This window comes from Rhinoraja longicauda, chromosome 17, assembly GCF_053455715.1.
Source record: "Rhinoraja longicauda isolate Sanriku21f chromosome 17, sRhiLon1.1, whole genome shotgun sequence".
Lineage (NCBI taxonomy): Eukaryota > Metazoa > Chordata > Chondrichthyes > Rajiformes > Arhynchobatidae > Rhinoraja > Rhinoraja longicauda.
This window is the reverse complement of record NC_135969.1, coordinates 23,080,894-23,102,975: the sequence shown is the minus strand read 5'-3', so window position 1 is coordinate 23,102,975 and position 22,082 is coordinate 23,080,894. Positions and strand designations below refer to the sequence as shown.

Here is a 22,082-nt window from a genome sequence, read left to right as displayed (position 1 = left end):
TTCACTGATTAACTCTCAGCATCTCACTGATCTCATTGCATGTCTTTCTAAGTAACCCAAGATAATTACCAACCATTTAAAAAACCTGTTAGCTATTCATGGGTAAATTATTAATCTTCCTTCAATTATTTCTAAATGATAACAGGGCCTTCTCTAGAATATTTGGAAGGAGTAATGATATAATTATATTGCTTGCTCCACATGGGAACAATTTACTCACCACATTCTTCTGCTCTGTCTCCCATTACTATTTAACACGTTTCTTCTTTAAATACTTTGCTAACTTCCTCTTAAATGCTGATTTACTTGGTTTTAATAGCCATGCCTAGTATGTTAATAGATTGCTGCATAAATAAGCCTTTCCTAACAATCCAGTTTTTTACGGCTAGTGTTGTTCCTAATTTTACATCCACTACCTAGAGCTTTCTCTATTTGCCTGTGTAAATTGTCTCAAAATTTTGAACAATTTCATTTTCCCTGATGCCAATGAATAGCATCTTAATCCTTGTATAATTAATATTATTCTGTTGCAAAACATTCCTATTGAATCTCAGCTGCACCTTCTCTGCGACCCATCACCACCTTGGTTACTATCTATTCATCTCTTCCTACCGGATTTATTTGCCAATCACCCCCCCTCACCTGAATTCATCTGTCACTTGCCAGTTCTTGTACCACCCCTTCCCCCCATCTCTCTCTACCAGCTATTTCCCCTTTCTTCCATCAGTTTGAAGATGGGTTTTAACCCAAAACATTGTATGTCCATTTCCCTCCACAGATGCTGCCTAACCTGCTGGGTTCCACCAGTAGTTTGTTTTTTAATCAAGATTCCAGCATCTGCAGTCTCTTGTATCTCCTATAAACCCTTAACTCGTTTGACATTCCTATGGCTTATGCCAGCTTTCATTTAAATTGCTTAATAGTTGCCCAACTTGTCTGAATGTAAAGGGCCTCAATATTTAAAAAAGACGTAGGGTGGAATTCTTGCCAATATTTATTTTCGAACCAAAGGACTCTATCTCGTAAACCATCTTACAGCTTTTTGTGTTAACAAATTGGTTTTCAGGGTTGACGCCATAACAATCATGATGACACTTTATAAGTATTTTGACTACAAAGTAAAGTGCTTTGGAACACTTTGAAAATATTGAAAATGGGAGTTAGCTAAGTTCATTTTCCTCTTACATTTTTAGTGCTGAATTACATTTGCCATATATCTACCATTACTGCCCGTACCCTAGGCATGACCACCACACTGTAACTTCTGCTTATGACCTCCTCAGGCTCCCGGATGATCCTGGGGTCATCCAGCAGCAGCTCCAGCTCCCTATCACAGTCGGTAAGGAGCTGGATGCACCTTCCAGGTGTAGCCCTCAGGGACACTGGAAATTTCCCTGACTTTCCACATCCTGCAGGAGGCACATACCACAGCTCCAGCTGTCATCTCTGCTGTGCTGGACAAAGGAAGATTTACGAAAGAAAGAAAAAAAATCAGACTGTATCTTATCCCATCATCACCTTCTGTGCCGAAGCCTCTCAAGTCATAGTTTTACACTAACCCTCCACACGATATTTCACCTCCACATGGCAGCTCCCAACAGGCTGTTCTACTAGTATATGTGTTCTTTTTTATACACCCACTATGAGCTATCACTCCAGGATGCTAACTGCTTTCAATTGCAAAACTGAATCTCCTACTTAAGTGCCCGTCTAAATGTTTCTGGAACATAGTGACTCTACCTACCTCCTCCTCCAGCAGCATGCTCCAGATATTAACCACTCTCTGTATACAAAAAACTTTGCTTTCAGATCCTCTTTGGAACTCCTTCTCATCTTTAAACTATGCCCTCTTGATTTCAATACAGCCATCAGGGGAAAAAGATTTTGAATATATAACTTTCTATGCTTCTTGAATCTTTACATAATTCAATCAAGTCACCTCTCAGCTCCTTCTTTCCAGGAAAAATAAGCCCAACCTATCCGATCTTTCCCCATAACTAAAATACTCCAATCCAGGCAGCATCTCAGTGAATCTGCTTTGCATTCTCTCCACTGTAACTACATCCTTCTTAAGACTGGTGACCAGAACTGTACACAATAACTCCGTTCAGTTCATCAAGTGTTTTATAAATTTGCAATATAAAATCTCAAAGTTTATATTCTGTGCCCCAACTTATGAAGGCAAGAATATTATATATCCTTTTTACCACACTCTTGATCACTTGTTGCCACTTTCAAGGGACCATGAATGTGGACACTAAGCTCCCTTTGTTCATCAATATTCCTTGGTGCCCCTCATTTACTGTATTCATTCTGTTTGACATCTCAATGTGCAAGAACCTCACACTTGTCAGGATTAAATTCCATCTATTAATGCTCTGCCCAGCTTTCCATCTGATTTATATCCCTTTGTAGCCTTAGACAAATGTCCTCATTATCCAGAAATCCCCCAACATTGGTATCATCTACAAAATTACTAATCATACATTCACATCCAAGTTATTAATATATATTACAAACAACAAACATCAATAGTCCCAGCATTGACCACTAGCCCAGACTTCCAATCAGAAAAGCATTCTTCCACCACCTTCCTCTGCCTCCTAAAACCAAGACAATTTTTGAAACAATTATCCAGCTTGCTGTGAATTCCACACACCTTAACCATCTGGACCAGCCTACCATGCAGGACCTTCTCAAATGCCTCGTTAAAGTCCATATAGTCAATATCAACTGTCCTGTCTTCATCAATCTTCTTAGTTACCTATCCAAAAATCTCAATCAAATAAGTGAGGATTTCCCACATTAAGCCATGATGACTATCTTTGATCAGCCCCTTCCTTTCCAAATGTACATAAATTCCAATACTTTCTTGATCATTTATGTAAAACTCACCAGCCTATTGTTACCTGCCTTATCCCTCCTGCCCTTCTTAAACAAAATAACATTAGCTATTCTCCAGTTTTCGGCATCTATGACTAACAATTTGCAAAAGTCTCCATCAGAATCCAGCTACCTCCTCCCTGATGTGTCCCATGATGCCTAATGCCTACTCCTTCTTAAAATTGACCTGTTCCAGATTATCCACATACCCCTTCCATAACTCACTGTATTCCATATCCTTTTCCTTGGTAAATACAGATGAGAAGTATTTGTTTAGGACCTTGCCCACAATCCTTAGATCCACAGAGAGAATATCCCATTGATCCCTAAGTGGATCCCACTCTTTCCCTGGCTGCCCTCTTGCTTCTGATATTCTTATAAAATGCCTTGGGATTCTCCTTAATTTTACTTGCCAGGGATATTTTATAGCCCCCTTCTGCCCGTCAAATTGATTTCTTAAATTTTCTCACTACTCATTCTATGTTCCCCAAAAGACTCCCTCAATCCCAAACACATCTGCCATTTATTTTCTTTTTCCCTGATCAAACCTTCAATATTGCTTTACCCCCTATGTATTCTACCCTGAAGTTTGCTGGCCCTCTAATTTGGTATCATTTCCGCTATGTGAAATTATGAACATGAATACCAAGAATATCTGTGCAAATTTCCCCGAATAGCCACTGTTTTGCATTCTAATATTTTGACTATTATTCCATTGGAAAAAAACTAGCTATATTCAATTTGTGCTTCTAAATGTGCTTGCTATAGATTAGTTTTCTAGATGTGACTGACTCAGAAGTAAAGACAAAGCCTTTGGCTGCAAAGGCTTAATTAGAGCCTCAATAAAAGCTTACCAGCAAACATTCGTATCACAAGAACTGGAAGTTATCATCCTTTCAAAGCACTGAATGGAGCTAATTTCAAGATAAGCGCTGCCTCCCAGTGAGCTTGACTGGCAACACCACCAGCCTGCCCTTAATTCTCAAAGATAGCACTAAAAAAGGCAGAGACAAGTTTTGAAATGCTAGATGGCAGAAAGAAAATGGTCCTAACAGTATTGTGGGTATACTCACACCTCACGGACGGCAGCTGTTCAAGAATGTAGCTCACCACCACTTCTCAAGGGCAACTACAAAATGGGCAATAAAATGCTATCTCAGCCTGCGATACCCACATCCTTGAATGAATAACATTTTAAAAAAGCATGTTCAAGTACAGAGATCTACTGGAAATCATATACGTCCTTAGTTCAACTTATTCAATGTTTTTAGTTTGGATCATTTCACATATAAGACTTCCCCTTCTGATGTAGGGTCTCAACCCAAAAGGGTCGCCCATTCCTTCTCCCCAGAGTTGCTCCGGAATTTTGTGCCTATCTTCTCTATAGGTTGTATCATTTGATCAGACTTTCTTAATCTACAGTATATGTTTCAGTAGAGTAAAACCGTTTAATGGTTCAGAATAAATCTAGTTTCAGTCTTAATAAAGCTATTTGGTGCCAATGATAAGCAAATGTTATTGGTGTATTTCTGGATTAAACTGCTGTATATGTAGGTACAGTACAAACCCCACAAAAATAAGATATGGAACTGCTTGGCAGGATAACAGACACCAGTGATTACCAAAATATATTTAAATGATCCCAAATTCATAACTTAGCAAAAATGTTCTGAAATTCCAAAAATGCTGCATATATGCTGTACATAGAGATCCCAATCTCTTGCCTGATAAACATGTTTTGCAATTTAATTAGGCTCAAACAGAATAATCAATCCTACCAGTTATGCGCAATGAGATTTAAGAAAAAATAGCTGTTTTCTCAATTCTTTAAAAGTAGTTCCCCAACTTGCAATAAAGCTGTTTTATTCCCGTGGTATATATCATTAAAAACTACTGATAGTAATTGTATCTTTGTTTTCACTTCAGACAATTTTGTGGGTTGGTATGAATCCTGAAATTCATAAAGGTTTATATATGCTGGTAAATGCTAAAACACACGTGAAATCTAAGATTGAGTGAAGTATATTAATAAGATTAGTAGGAACAATTTTGAAGACGCAGATGGAAGATGTGTTCTGATGAGAGGTTTTTGACCAAAACAGTAGCTCTGTTTCTCTTCCCGCAGATCCAGCCTGACCCGCTGAGTGTTTCCTGCATTTTCTGCATTCATTTTAGGTGGACGATAGGATGCCAATGAGTGATTTATCGCGCCAATGAGGCAAAAGTACTGTAAACTCATCATGAGTTTCAAGGTGATTAAGAATATGACCACAACTGTGAATTGAGCTATCAGAACAGCCTGGTTAAGTTTGTAATAAATGTATAAAATGTGATACACCCAAGATCCCTCTGAATATCAATACTGCTAAGGGTCTTGCCATTAATTCTATGATTTCCCTTTACATTCAACCTCCAAACTGCAATACCTCACACTTGCTTGGATTAAACTCCACCTGCCCATTTCTGTTGATGATCAACATCCAGCTGTAGACTTTAACAGCCTTCCTCATAGTACGTGACCCCAGCAATCTGGATGTCATCTGCAAACTTGCTAACCAATTCACTTACATTTAAATCCATTTCCGCCACCTCCAACAGGATCCCACTACTGGCCACATCTTCCCATCTCCAACCCTTTCTGCTTTCCGCAGAGACCGTTCCCTCCATAACTCCCTGGCCCACTCGTCTCTTCCCATCCAAACTACCCCCTCCCCAGGTACTTTCTCCTGCAACCGCAGGAGATGCAACACCTGTCCCTTTACCTCCCCCCTCGACTCCATCCAAGGACCCAAACAGTCTTTCCAGGTGAGGCAGAGGTTCACCTGCACCTCCTCCAACTTCATCTATTGTATCTGCTGTTCCAGATGTCAACTTCTCTACATCGGTGAGACCAATAGACAATAGACAATAGGTGCAGGAGTAGGCCATTCAGCCCTTCGAGCCAGCACCACCATTCAATGTGATCATGGCTGATCATTCTCAATCAGTACCCCGTTCCTGCCTTCTCCCCATACCCCCTGACTCCGCTATCCTTAAGAGCTCTATCTAGCTCTCTCTTGAAAGTATTCAGAGAACTGGCCTCCACTGCCTTCTGAGGCAGAGAATTCCACAGATTTATAACTCTCTGACTGAAAATGTTTTTCCTCATCTCTGTTCTAAATGGCCTACCCCTTATTCTTAATCTATGGCCCCTGGTTCTGGACTCCCCCAACATTGGGAACATGTTTCCTGCCTCTAACGTGTCCAACCCCTTAATAATCTTATATGTTTCAATAATATCCCCTCTCATCCTTCTAAATTTCAGTGTATACAAACCTAGTCGCTCCAGTCTTTCAACATACGACAGTCCCGCCATTCCTGGAATTAACCTAGTAAACCTACGTTGCACGCCCTCAATAGCAAGAATATCCTTCCTCAAATTTGGAGACCAAAACTGCACACAGTACTCCAGGTGCAGTCTCACTAGCGCCCTGTACAACTGTAGCAGGACCTCTTTGCTCCTATAGTCAACTCCTCTTGTTATGAAGGCCAACTTTACATTGGCTTTCTTCACTGCCTGCTGTACCTGCATGCTTCCTTTCAGTGACTGATGCACTAAGACACCCAGATCTCGTTGTATGTCCCCTTTTCCTAACTTGACACCATTCAGATAATAATCTGCCTTCCTATTCTTAACACCAAAGTGGATAACCTCACACTTATCCACATTAAACTGCATCTGTCATGCATCCGCCCACTCACACAGACTGTCCAAGTCACCCTGCAACGTCATAGCATCTTCCTCACAGTTCACACTGCCACCCAGCTTTGTGTCATCTGCAAATTTGCTAATGTTACTTTTAATCCCTTCATCATAGCATCTTCCTCACAGTTCACACTGCCACCCAGCTTTGTGTCATCTGCAAATTTGCTAATGTTACTTTTAATCCCTTCATCCAAGTCATTAATGTATATTGTAAATAGCTGCGGTCCCAGCACCGAGCCTTGCGGTACCCCACTAGTCACTGCCTGCTATTCTGAAAGGGACCCATTTATCCCCACTCTTTGCTTTCTGTCTGCCAACCAATTTTCTATCCATGTCAGTACCCTACCCCCATGTGCTCTAATTTTGCACACTAATCTCCTATGTGGGACCTTGTCGAAGGCTTTCTGAAAGTCAAGGTACACCACATCCACCGGCTCTCCATTTTCCTAGTTACATCCTCAAAAAATTCCAGAAGATTAGTCAAGCATGATTTCCCCTTTGTAAATCCATGCTGCCTCGGAACGATCCTGTTACTGCTATCCAAATGCTCCGCAATTTCGTCTTTTATAATTGACTCCAGCATCTTCCCCACCACTGATGTCAGGCTAACTGGTCTATAATTTCCTGTTTTCTCTCTCCCTCCTTTCTTAAAAAGTAGGGACCAAACACAGCTCGGCGATCGTTTCGTTCAACACCTTCGCTCAGATCGCCTTAACCAACTTGATCTCCTGGTGGCTCAGCACTTCAACTCCCCCTCCCATTCCCAGTCTGACCTTTCTGTCATGGGCCTCCTCCATTGTCATAGTGAGGCCCAGCGCAAATTGGAGAAACAGCAAATCATATTCCGCTTGGGCAGTTTACTCCCCAGCGGTATGAACATTGACCTCTAACTTCAGATAGTTTCCCCTCCCTCTTCCCCCTTCCCAGTTCTCCCACTAGTCCTCCTGTCTCCTACTACATCCTATCTTTGTCCCGCCCCCTCCCCTGACATCAGTCTGAAGAAGGGTCTCGACCCAAAACGTCACCCATTCCTTCTCTCCCGAGATGCTGCCTGACCCGCTGAGTTACCCAGCATTTTGTGTCTACCTTACATTTAAATCCAGTCATTTATTTATATCACAAAACAATAGAGGTCCCAACACAGATCCCTGCAGGACTTCTCTGGTCACAGACCTCCAGCATGAATATTGTCCTTCCACCACAACACAGTAAGCGGGTTTTGAATCCATTCCAGAGCGTTTTCCACGAAACCTAACTGACCAGCACACTGTCAATGGCATTGCCCTTCAGATGATAATAAACACTCTTCTGGTTGGACACAAAAAGATCCTAATTTTTTTAATGAACCAGGTGCTATCCTTGGTGTCCTCTGAATCACAGAACAGTTACAGCAGAGCCCGTCAATTCCATACCTGAGGAACAGCTATCCACATTGTCCCCACTTCTCCCCACTTCTCTCTATTGACTTGCAAATTCATTGCATCCAATATTTATCCAGCTCTTTTGATGCCACAATTCAGACTGCCTCCCTTGGCAGTGTATTCTGGGCCCTCAGCTTTTTTGACACACTAACTAGTTTGATGCTATTTCTGGTACTTTTGCCAATCACCATCATTTTACGTCCTTTAGTTCCTGCCCTTTCCTGCAAATGGAACTATTTTTCTCATCCAATCTCTCCATGCCTTTAAATATCTGTACCAAATCCCTACACGACCACCTCTGTTCCAAGAAGACCATCCCCAGCTTCTGCAGTCAATTTACACATAACTGAAGTCCCTCATCATTTCAGTAAATCTCTTTAGCACCTCTCTACAGCTTTCTACATATTTTACAACGTGTGACAACCAGAACTGAGTACAATACTCCAGTGTTTTATAAGGCTCATCATAAATTCCTTGCTCTTGCACTGTTTGCTTCTATTTATAAAGCCCAGGAATCTGTTTTTTTTTAAAACAAATTTCTCTATGCCCCGCCACTTCAATGTTACAGAAAGTTTAGAGGTAAGTTAAAAATGGAAATAAGTGGGGAAAAAAGAGATTATAAGAATAAACTTGTGGTACACATTTAAAAAAATCCCAAAATATTCCATGACCTGTGAACATGAAATGAAATGGGCGAGGAGTGTTGGGGTGATAGGGAAGCTTACTCAGAAGGGAGGCAATCAAAAGGCAAAAAACCTCCATTAAGTCTACGCGACTGCTAATTTTTTTCCTGTTTGTTGATTCTTAAACTCTTCCAATTCCAAGGTTAAAGTAACTTGTTGTGGACTGGAATTTAGCAAGTGGTTTAACCCTGCACCCATTTTAAATAAGGGTGTAGCATTTGCAATTTCCAAGCTCTCAAACACCACTGTAGATAGAGTCATAATCACATAGTCATACAGCATGGAAAGTGGCCTTTTGGCCTAACTCGTCCATGCCAACCGTTTGCCTGCGTTTGACTTCTCTTAACAATGTACCTGTCCAAATGACTTTTACATGTGTTATTGCACTTGCCTTAACTGTTTCCACTGGCAGCTCATTCCATATATCCACCATCAGATTCCTATTAAATCTTCCCCCTCCCACCTTAAAACTATGCCCTCTAGTTCGTGCTTCCCTCAGCATGGGAAAAAGACTTTGTGGATTCACCTGTGCTATTCCCCTCATGATTTTATACACCCCTCTAAGATCACCTCTCAGTCTCCTGCCCTCAAGGAATATAGTCCTAGTATGCTCAACTTCTCCTATAACTCAGTGTCACGTGTCCTGGCAACATCCTCAAAAAGCTTTTCTCCACTCTTTCCAGCTTAATGACATATTTCTCATACCAGAGTGCCCAAAGCCAAACACAATAGTCCAAACAAAAGAACACAAAGTGCTGGAGTAACTCAGCGAGGCAAGCAGCATCTCTGAAGTACCTGTATAGGCAAAGTTTCGGGTCAGTACACTTCTTCAGATTGCTACTCCACCACTTGGTGTCCTGGTGTAAACCAGCATCTGCAGTTCCTTGTTTCTGTAATACTACAGACATTTGGACAAGGCGTCTGCACATTCCATCCATGCTTCCAGTTGCAACCGAAGGTTCATCCTGTCAGGACCCTGCCTTTCCTGAGTGGAGCAAGAGCGGCTACTCACCTTCCACCCCACCAGTCTTGACAAACAATGGATCATCCTTCTCAATGTCCAATCACTGGGGTGAGAAAGGTTTTTATTATCTTGGCTGCTTTCCTGAGGCAGCATGAAATATAGATGGAGTTAATGGTGGGGCGTCTGGCCTGTGTGATGAACTAGGCTACATCGGCAACTCTCTGCAATTTGCAGTGGTCTTGGGCAGAGCTGTTCCCAACCTGTGAGGCAACCTGACAATATGCTTTCTATGATGTATTTGTAGAGGTTTGTAAGAGTCATTGGAGAAATGCCAAATTCCTCAGTCTCCTGAGGAAGTAGATGTGATGATATGCCTTCTTGGCTGTTGCATCAATGTGGTTGGTCCACGAAAGATCAATGGTAATATTTCTACACCAAGGAAATAGAAGCTCTCAATCATTTCCATTGCAGCAACACTGATACTGATTGTGGCATGTACACCACCAAGCTTCCTGGTTAATGACTAGTTCCTTCATCTTGCTGACATTGAGGGAGAGGTTTTTGTCCTAACATTGTGCAACTATCTCCTTTCTATACTCCATCTGATCATTGTTTATGATTCAACCCACCAGAATAAGTAATGAGAAGTTAAAGATGTCTGTGAACACCTCTGCCTGCTGGTCCACACTGGTGCCAAGGGCACGTCCAAGGACTCCACCCAGGTCTGTTGCTTTCTGTGGATTCATTCTCAGGACGATCAATGTTATGTCTGCCACAGTAACCTTTGGTACAGGCACACTCAAAAATGATGGGACAGGTGATGTTCCTCTACCAACCTTTGGTTCAAAGCAAGCATAGAATGTTTCAGCTCTTTGGGGGGTGACCTGTTGTTGTCATTGGCACTGCTCCCCTTTGCTTTGTAGTCCATTATAGCATGCAAGCCTTGCCATAATCTATGGGTATCCATGGAGCCTTGGGACTCCAGCTCGGTCCGGAATTCCCTCTTGGCATCATTACTGGCTCTGCGAAGGCTGTAGATATATTTCTTGTGCTACTACATTCAGATGTCATTGACACCTATCTTGGTGAGACTAATATAAAGGGCCTATTTAGTTCCTCAGCCATGCCCTCTGTCTCCATAAATATGTATTCCTATGATCTCCGATCACCCACCTCTCCTCTTATTGTTTACAGCCCTATAGAATATTCGTGGACTTGTTTGTACTACTAGTCTTTTCTCGTGATCTCTCTTTGCCTCTCACTTCTGCTTTTACTTTATCTTCTAAACATTTTGGTAATTAACATGTTTCTTGTGTTGACAAGCTGACATTGGTCTTAAGCTCTTATTACTTGCTTGTCATTTATCATAATTAGCTCTTTTAATTTTACTCCTCTACCCCCTTGCGGGAATGTTTCTAGACTGTAGCCGAAACACCTCCCCTTTAATGTCTTCTCAATGTTCAATTACACTTTTGCCTACCAAGCTTTGATTACCTGACCAGATCAGTTCCAAAACCATTGAAACTGATCCTTGTCCAAGTGACAATTGTCCGAGCATGATAACAAAGTTATTCCATAGTTATTCTAAACCATATGATATTATGATCATTGTTTCCTAGCTGCATCCCATCTCCACAACCCCTACCTCTCACCCCTAGCATAAAATATTTGACATCTCATGCACTTCCTTATTTTCAAGTCTTGGTTTCAAAGGGAGTATATGTGTACTACCTTCCTTTTTAAATAATGGTGAAAGCTTTTACAATCTGTTTTTATTTTTCTTAGTAGTTTACTCTGATTTTCTATTTTCACTGCCTTTCAGCTTTTTGAACACCTTTTGCTGCTTTTTAAAACTCTTAATCCTTAGACTTGGTACTCTTCTTAACAACAGTATGAACCTCAATTAATATTTTAATACCCCCTCTTATCATTTTAATTAGTGACTGATATCCCACATTTCCAGTGGAATTTTATTTCGCAGCGAAATTAATCTTCATTTAGAATTACAATGTCCAATTTTGCTTATCAAGTCATATATTTGAACCCAATTTTCCAATATGACACAGCCAACTAACCTCATGCAATGTAATTGACTTTATTTAAGTTTAAAATATTGTTTCAGTCTTCTTAGGCCCCTTCGGTCATGGCTGATCATGGGTAATGCATCCTGGTTGGCTGCTTGCTCCACATCTCAGCTAGAGCAGCGTCGCTTGTGGCTGAACAGACCGATGCGGGAGTAACAGTCTCTGTCGCATAGGTCACATTTGTATGTGATCTCTGGTCTGTTGAAGTTGCTGCGCTCCTTTCTGCGTGCCTGCTTGTCTCCCGCTGCGTTCATCAATTTCTCTTCCCCCGTTTTGAGATGTTGGTTCAGGGTACCTCTCCACCTCGTATGGTCAGCTGCAAGGCTCTCCCAGGACTCCACATCGATGTCGAGAACCTTCAAATCTCTCTTGCAGACATCCTTGTAACGTAGCTGGGGGCGGCCGATGGTTCTCCTCCCAGATGTTAGCCCTCCGTAGAGGATGTTTTTTGGAATACGGCCATCCTCCATGTGGTGGACATGGCCCAGCCTCCGCAGCCTACGCTGCCTGAGTAGAGTGTACATACTCGAAAGGCCAGCGCGAGACAGAATCTCGGCATTGGACACTGTCTTGCCAGGATATACCCAGGATACGGCGGATGCTTCTAAGGTGGAAGGTGTTGAGTCTTCTCTCCAGTCTGGCTTATGTAGTCCATGTCTCACTGCCGTACAGCAGCGTGCTGTTGACACAGGCGTTGTAGACTGCTATCTTTGTCTTCACTGTCAGCTTCGGATTGGTCCACACTCGAGTTGTGAGGCGAGCGAGAGTTGTAGCTGCCTTCCCGATCCTCTTGTCAATCTCTGTGTCCAAGGAGAGGTTGCAAGACTACTTTACTGCTTCCTTTGCATGAAGTCCTCTGCCAGTGCTGGCAAGAAGGAGTTGTACTGCAGGACATGAGTGATGCCACGATCATTACCCTCTACAAGAACAAGGGCGAGAGAAGCGACTGCAACAACTACAGAGGCATCTTCCTCCTCAACATCGTCGGCAAGGTCTTTGCTCGGGTCATCTTGATCTGCCTGCAGAAGCTGGCAGAACGTGTCTACCCAGAGTCACAGTGCGGTTTCCGAGCTGGAAGGTCAACAGTAGACATGGTCTTATCCCTTCGCCAGCTCTAGGAGAAGTGCAGAGAACAGTGGATGCCCCTGTATAGTGCTTTCATTGACCTCACCAAGGTGTTTGACTTCGTCAGCAGAGATGGCCTATTCAAGGCTCTCCCAAAGATCGGCTGCCCACCAAAACTGCAGAGCATGATAGAATCCTTCCACATCAACACGATGGAGACAGTGCAGTTCAATGGCAGTTTCCCGGAGCCCTTCGACATCCGCAGTGGCATCAAACAAGGCTGCGTCCTCGCTCCCACATTCTTTGGGATTTTCTTCGCTCTGCTCCTGAAACATGCCTTCGGCACCGCAACAGAGGGGATCTACCTGCGTACTAGATCAGACGGCAGGCTCTTCAACCTCACCCGCCTCCGAGCCAAGACAAAAGTACGTGAAGCTCTCATCAGAGACATGTTGTTCGCCGATGACGCAGCAGTTGTGACCCACACCCAGCAGGAACTACAGTCATTGATGGACCGCTTCTATCGGGCTTGCAAGGATTTTGACCATCAGCCTGAAGAAGACGAACGTCCTGGGACAGGATACAGAGGCACCGCCTGTCATCACCATCGACGACAACGAACTCGATGCCGTCCATCAGTTCACATACCTCGGCTCCACCATCACCGATTGTTTCAGTAACTGTTTGGTATATTACTCTCAAATTCGTGGTATAATTCCATTTTATGATCGCTGCTCTCGAGGATACTTTACTGTGAGTTTATTAATTAACACTACTTTATAGCTTGACAATGTAATAGGTTTAAAATAGCCTATTCCGTGGTTGGAGTTTAGCAATGTACAGTCATGACTGCATTCCAAGGCTTATCCTACAAATTACTTTTAAGTTTGATTTGTCCAATATATCTGAAAATTCAAGTCCTCCAAGACTATTGTGTTATCATTGTTAAAAACGACTCTTTGTCACGATTCTATTCTATTCTACCATATTGCTGTTTTTATAGACTTGTAAACGATCCCATCCATATCGAGTCTACTTTATCCGTTGAGCCATTGCTCACTACCACCCTCATTTTATAATTGGGGAAACTGATCCTCTCTTTACATTTAGTCCATCCTTTCAGAACATTAGTTGTTGTGGAATATTTAATTTCCAACCTTTGTCACCATGGAATTATGTCACTGTAATAGCTAACAGATAAAACAGTATTTGAACTATTAATTAATCTATCCTTCTGTAAATTATTCACACATTGAGACGAAATATCCTACTTCAAATTTTACTATCTTTCCACAGCCTTACCTGATTCACCAGTGCACTCGAACTTGCTACCCCTTCTAGAAATACTTTGGTTTATGGTTAATCACATTGCTAGACTCTTCTTAGGCATTGGCTTTATTCTAAATTTGCAAATGTTTCGAACATAGAACAGCGCCCTTCGGTCCACAATGTCTGTGCCAAACATGATGCCAAGACCAACTCTTATTTGCCTGCATATAATCTATATCCCTCCATTTCTTGCATATCCATATGCTTATTTAAAAGTTTCTTAAATGCCACTATAGTGTCTTCCTCAACCACAACCCCTGCACTCACCACCCTCTGTGTAAAACACGTGCCCACATATTACCTTTAAGCTTTGCCCCTCTCACCTTAAAACTATACTATCTAGTGCCCCTTTTTCCGTCCCAGGGAAAAGGTTCTGACTGTCTATCCTCTCTATGCATAGTTTTATATATCTTCTCCCCACAAACTCCAGCATTCCAGAGAAATCAATCCAAGTCTATTAAACCTTTCCCTGTATTGGGACATTGGTTGGGGCATTGAGTATAAAGGTTGGCGAGTTATTTTCCAGCTGTATAAAAGCTTAGTGAGACCACATTTGGAGTATTGTGTGCATTTCTGGACATCGCATTACAGGATGAGGTGGCTTTGGAGTGGGTGCAGAGGTGATTTACCGAGATGTTGGTGCATTTGAGGATATTAGCTATTAAGAGGGATTGGACAAATGTGGATTGTTTTTTCTGGAGAGTCGGAAGTTGAGGGTTAATAGGGTAGATTGTAAGAGTCTTTTTCCTAAAATGGAAATTCTAGAGGGTATATTTTGAAGATGAGAGGGGGGTAGTTTAAAGGAGATTCGTGAGGCAGGTTGTTTTATAGAGAAGTGCCTGGAATGCACCTCCAGGGATGGTGGTGGAAGCAGATACAACATTCAAGAGTAATGTGTCAGTGAAGGAATGGTCTGACATTACTAATTAAAGATTATGTCGATGGGAAATGAATTTAGAGACAACTATGCACCCATGTGCCTGCCAACCTTGACCTTCTATGTGGAAGAGGTTAAAGATTTGGGAGATGCTGTTGAAGCATCAATGGCAGTGCATCTTGTAGAAAGAACTACACTGCAGTCAGGGTGCACTGTGGCCAGATGATTTGAATATTTTAGGAGGACCTTGGGAGCCAATCATGAGTTATTTTGACAAAGATTATATTGAACTTCTTGAAAATTGTCCTACAATCATCAAAGCAGGCAGAGGGTATTCTAATAAGCTCCTACCTCTGCCTTGTTGATGGTGGAAAGGGGTATTGAGGAGATGAGTCACTCACTGTAGAATAGTCAGCATTTGACTTATTCTTGCAGTCAAACTACTGACTGCAGTCATTGAGTCATAGAGTCATACATCATTCACTGTCGACGATACCTCCTCTTTTAGTGACATCTGCAAACTTATTCATTTGGAATTCTCATCCAAACCGTTGATATAGATGACAAACAGCAATGGGCTCTGCACTGATCCCCAAAGCACACCACTAGTTGTAGGCCTCCAGTCGTAAAAACAAGCTTCCACTAGAACCCTTTGCTACTTACCATGAAGACAATTCTGTATCCAGTTAGCTAGCAACCTCATCAACCTTCTTGGTTGCTTCTTTAAAAAACACAATCATATTCATGAAGCATGATCTCCCACACACAAAATCATTCTGGCTATCCCCTCAGCCTCCTTTCAGAAAGTGATAGATAACTAATATAATGAAAGTCAGCACAAGATAGTAAGCATCAGAACTGACACAAAGCACAGAATTCATTTAGCTATTAATTTTATATTCCTTCAGATTTACTTTAGAGCCTTATCAGAAATGACTTCATGAAGACACTGAATCCACAGAATACAGGGAAGTCTCTGAAATACTGAGAAAGCTTCTCATCAAAATTCAGGAACAATGTTTCATTAATTTAGGATACACTGGATTGCATGAAGACAGGTAAACTTGATTATCGGGTTTCCTTCCTGAGTAATTTCTCTCTCCTCACTCCCACTGTCCACCGTCCTCCACACACCCACCCCAACTCATTGTCTAGCCATCCCTCTGCTCACTTACCGTTGATTCTCACCATCCATTCTTCCCTCTACTCACTTATCCTTTGCTCTCAGTGCGTTTACTCATCTTCATGCACTCACTCATCACTCACTCTTACCATTAACCAACCCTCTATTCACTGGCCCCTAACTGTCACTATGCTCCCTTTACCCTCTGGCCCCTCACTCCCATTATCCATTGATCACTCTACTCACACACCCCTCATTCCACTTTCCAGCCCCCGTCCATTTAATCATCGCTCACTCTCCCCATTCATCTGTCCTTCTATGCACTCACCACTCACTCTTACCATCCACAGAATACAGGGAAGGCTTTGATATGTTCAGGAAGCTGCTCAGCAAAAGTGGGGAACAAGCTTGGATGCACTTGAATGTTAGAGGATAGATACACCTGAATATTGGGGTTCCTTACTGGATTACTGATTACTGCACTTTAAAAATTAATTACATTTGTTGGAGTAGTGGATCTTACTCATTTGATTAACTCAAATATTCAATGTGCACGATGTGCATTGAACCTAACTCTCACTATATCATAGCCTGCACTCACTCATCCCTCACCCCACTGTCCCTCCATCCCTCTACTTACTCACTCCCACCATCCATTCATCCCTCTACTCCTCACTCCCACCATCCAGTTATCCATAATCACACTCCCCCCTCACTCCCAATGTCCATCCCCCTCCACTCATTCACAGCAAATGTCCATTCCCCCCTCTGGACGCCCATCCATTACTCTCAACATCCTTCCCTCCTCCATTCACTCACCCATTGCTCACTCTTACTATCCATCCGTTCTTAACTCACTGCCCCCTCACTCTCCCCATCCAACTGTCGCTCTACACACTTGCCTCATTCTTACCATCCGTCCACCCCTCCACTCACTGCCCCCCTCACTACTACTGCAACCCCCTTGCCACTGATCTCCTACTTATATTATCACTATTCACTATGCCCATAACACTATTCCACAACATCTACATATTGAATGCCTCCCTCTCACCTCCTCCTATACTGAGCACTACCCAGTTGTATTTACTCTAACTTACTTTGATACAACTTGGTCAAACATGACACTGTCCTGGACAAAATGTGATGTCAATGTGTGGTGAGAGATGGGCATGTGTTGGCTCACTCAAAGGATTCCTTCTTACTTCAAGCTTCAAGTCTGCCCTTGTCATGGTTTTAGACAACAGATGCAGGAGTAGGCCATTTGGCCCTTCAAGCCATTCAATTTGATCATGGCTGGTCATCCACAATCAGTAACCTGTTCCTGCTTTCTCCCCATATCCTTGATTCCGTTAGCCCTAAGAGCTAAATCTAACTCTCTCTTGAATACATCCAGTGAATTGGTCTCCACTGCCTTTTCAAATGTATGCCTTGAAAAAAGTCTTCAAAATTGTCTGATTCAGTTAATCAAGTGAACTGGAGAGTTAGCTGCTCTGCAGCTCCCTGAACAGTACTGTACCATTCTCCCTGCAATTTCACTTGTAAAGTTATTCCACTAATCGGCGAAACTGTGCAGCAAAGTTAAACTTCTGAAGGGATGAGAAGATGTAACAGAAGGTGCTTAATATTCTTTGCTTTGTAAGTATTGAGGTTTGAAGCAAAAGGTTCCAGAGACTTTGATCTGTATTAACATTTTTTTTATACAGTTCAAGTCCCAGTTCTCACAAGCCCCCTCATTCGACTCAGCAGAGCTCTCATGCAGTTAGCTAACAACGACAGCTCCAAAAACACTGCCCTTCATATTCAGATTTGAAATGTCACTCAATTGTTTTTAATGGAAGTAGTTTGAACTGAGCAAAAATGTAGTGTCCTGTCGTTCAGTGTCCCAATCAATTCACTTTGGTTTGTGATAGGCAGCAGAGAGGGGAGACTGTCCAGAACATCCACAATGAGTTTAGGGAGGTAAAGAGAAAAGATAAACAGACTAAATAGAGGCAGAAGCATAGAGGAGGATTCCTACAGAGACCATGCTGAGGTAACGGGTCTGGATTTCTCTCAGAATTTCTCTCCAAACCTTTGGCAGAAACGTGTGAAAACAGCTTCTCCCTAAAAGGTCAAATTTATGGCAGCTGTGCTAGAAGAGCCTCATTATGAATCATTCCCTCATGGAAGATGATCTAAAGCCAGGTTAATGATGTAAGTTTTAAGGTGAGACTTAAAGGAGGACAGAGAGCTGGAGGGACAGAGAGGTTTATGGAGGCAAATGCAGAGCTCAGCTCTGAGGACAGCTGAGGATATAAGAGTCATTAGAAGCAGGATGATCAGTAGAAAGGAAGAATGCAGACATCCCAGAGGACTGCAGGGCAGGATCAGTTTATGACACAATATATGTAGAAGTTGCCATATTGGAGGTGAGACTGGAAACAGTAGAAATCCCGAGGCCTTGGATAATTATCAGGAAAGATGTTCTGTGACAAAAATCATGTTGACTCTCCCAGATAATCCCTGCCTTTCCAAGTGAACATAAATCCTATCCCGAAGAATTATTTCCAAACATTCCTCTACACGAGATATAAGGTACACTGGCTTGTAGTTTACTAGGTTATCCCTACCACCCTTCTTGAATATATGAACAACATTATCTACCCCAGAGAAACTGAGTTGTTCCAGCACCTCATCTGTAGCTAAAGATGATGCAAAAATTTGATTCAGAGCAACAACAATCTCCTCCTTTGCTCCTCTAACACCCTGGGATAGAATTCATCAGCCCTTGAGGATTTATGCACCATAGTGTGCATCAATGTCTCTAACACTTCCTCTTTCAGAAAACGCATATATTCCAGACCTAACTCTTTGTCCTCCCCATACTTCTCCCTGGTGAATGCTATTGTGAAGTATTCATTCAGGCCATCACACCTATCATCTGTCTCCACACAAAGACTTCCCTTTTGGTGCCTTGAGCTTTGCTAGGATGAGACTGAACTGAATGGTTCATGAGTGACATATGCTAACTCTGAAACATGTGGTATATTTATGGCATCGGTGATGAGCAGTTTTTTTCCCACTCTATCTTGCTGAGGTATTAAGCCAATGAACAGTGTAAGTAGCATTAATCAGTGGTCATATGATGAACTGGCATCAGCACATTGTACTTGCTGTCCCTGCCTTCAGGGTGCAACTCTTTTGGATGATCATCCTGGGAACTGCTGAAGGGTTGATTGCCACGTCAATTGCCTGTCAGCCTTCCAGCATTCTGGTGGAAAGCTTGACCTAGTGATTCTCCCACCAGTAACTGTCTGAAGAGGTTGAAGATGTTGAGGCTACATAAAGGTGCACTCACCTATTACCAACCACTTGCTGCTGGTGGTTTAACATAACGATTGAAGTATGTGAGGTAACTTTGCCAAGGCAACATCCACATACTGTAATATTTATTCAGAAAAACATTGATTGTCTGTAGTTTACCTGCGACATCAGTACAACTGTCATCCGCCTCTTCATTCTTTGTCTTGTTAGCCTCCTTTAGTTCGGGAACATAGAAGTCACTCTGCCGTGCCAGCGGGCACACATAGTAGATCAGCTCCCCGCGGTAGATCTCCAGACAGGGGTGAGCACACAGTTTCCGTTCCTGAAAAAGAAGAAACAATGTGTTTGGAAAAGTAGAATCACACTGAACTTCAGGTCAACATCTGCATGGATCAGATGTTGTGAGTGTGTGGTTTAAGTACTTGGCATCAGAGTACATAACACAGTGCAATGAATTGAGAATCCAACTTCGTAAGGAAGTTGCTGGATTGAGTTTTACTCTGTTCCAGATTTTCAGAACCTCCATATTCCATGGAAACACTGTTGCTAATCAAGGCACTGAAGATTATGCATGATGCTATGGAGAAGAATGCACTTATTTTCTAATTTTGCATTAATGTACATCTTGAAAGTGAACAAGATTCCAAAGTGTGTTGGTGACAGTTTTGGATCAGATCTTTTCTGACCTTGATGCAACCCTCACCCTCACCAATGGTCCAGCATTCAGTTACTGATCCTCTAACTACATACTGTAAATCAATTGCTGGCAAACATATGCGGATGATAAACCAAGCCTGAGTTAAACCTAGAATTGCACAAATCAGGAGTGCTAGACTATGATAAATATGGTTTTGGATGCAGCAGGAATTACTTGACAGAATCATAAGGCCGAAGCATTTTGGACTTTTGTGCGGTGCCTGTTGTTTGGTTGAGTGATCCAATTAATTCTCCACACTGGCTCTTTCCCTAAAGTCCTGCGAATGTTTATCCAATTCTCCCTGGATAGTTATTATAAAACCTGCTTCCATAACCCTTTCAACTAGTGCATTCATGATTGCAACAACTTTCTCTGAAAGAGTATCCTCATGTTGTCTGTAGTTTTTATTTTCTCATCGCTTGAAATGCTCAGTTTCTACTTACCAATTATTTTACCATTAGAAACACTTTCTCCTTATGTACTACATTGAAATCATTCATAATTTTAAATGCACCACTTAAATCTACTCCCAACCATCTCTGCGCTAAGAAAATTGGCCCTAAGTAACTGGACTTCCATATCTTTGGCACAATTTTAACAGATAAGGGTTAGGCCATTTAGAACTGAGATGAGGAAAAACTTTTTCAGTCAGAGAGTTGTGAATCTGTGGAATTCTCTGCCTCAGAAGACAGTGGAGGCCAATTCTCTGAATGCATTCAAGAGAGAGCTGGATAGAGCTCTTAAGGATAGCGGAATCAGGGGGTATGGGGAGAAGGCAGGAACGGGGTACTGATTGAGAATGATCAGCCATGATCACATTGAATGGCGATGCTGCCTCGAAGGGCCGAATGGCCTCCTCCTGCACCTATTGTCTATTGTCTATCACTTGCATCCTGTATTGTCTTCAGAATATAACATAATGTTGTAAATGAAGTCAAACCATGCTTTAGCAGAAAACTGCCATAAATCTGAGGTTCCATGTCTAAAAATCTTAGAGGAAAATTCCTGAAATTTCATACAGCTGGCGTATGAGCCTGACAGACACATTGGGATTTATTTATACGAAACCTCAGCCTAAATAAATGAGGAAGTATATATCTTGGGAATGTTATGTTGAAATATATACAGGAAAGTCAGACCAGGAGGGACAGAAATTTAGCCCTGGCCATAAAACACAAATAATAATTAGCACCGGGCTTCACTTCTGAAATTCATTTCCATTGAAGGCTAATTTCTGCACTCACCTGTCCCCACATCCACCTCCCTACCACTACCCCTCATCCATCCTCCATGCTTCTAGATTACACACTTAATGTAAAGGTCATTTGAAAGCAATTCATGGGTGCTAATAAGGGACATGGAGCCAGGAGCCTGGTGGTAGATGTGAGCTGAAAGGTTGACTTAAAGGGAGATTTTAAAGAAAGCCTGCGTTTCACCATATGCGTGGTTACCCTTTTCTCACTGACTGCATTAACACCATTGAATCAGTAAGCAGTGGGTTCAAGCTGCAAGCATGGTGTAATCACACATGAACAGAACTGAAGCTGTGCTACTTTCTGGCTGAAATAAATCCTTTCAGATGAGAGAAATAATGTATTTAAGAGCAGCATGAAAGTCCTTCTGATAATCTGGACAAACACCTATCCTTCAACTAACACCAAGTTATCAGGCACTGCCACATTGGTGTCTGTGGCACATTGAATGGTGCAGGTTTGCTCCCATATTTTCTTCAGAGCAATCGAGAATACATTTCATAAGTATTTCATTTGCCATAAAATGATTTATGGTGCCCTGAATTTGTGAAAGGCACTACATAAATGTTATATTTTGTATTAGTTACTTTGCATGTGTGTTTATATATTTATCGAACCAGGATTGTGCATCAGGATGTCAAAAATACATTGT

General features: G+C 42.1%; 1 protein-coding gene across 1 annotated transcript in view; it reads right to left on the bottom strand.

The window, feature by feature from the left end:
* The window catches only part of tex264b (testis expressed 264, ER-phagy receptor b), a 236,554-nt gene that overhangs the window by 25,949 nt on the left and 188,523 nt on the right, over nt 1-22,082 (bottom strand). Inside the window, exon 3 of the mRNA XM_078414355.1 lies at nt 19,640-19,802. Within this exon, the coding sequence (XP_078270481.1) occupies nt 19,640-19,802 (163 nt within the window). The remainder of the gene's footprint in view (nt 1-19,639; nt 19,803-22,082) is intronic.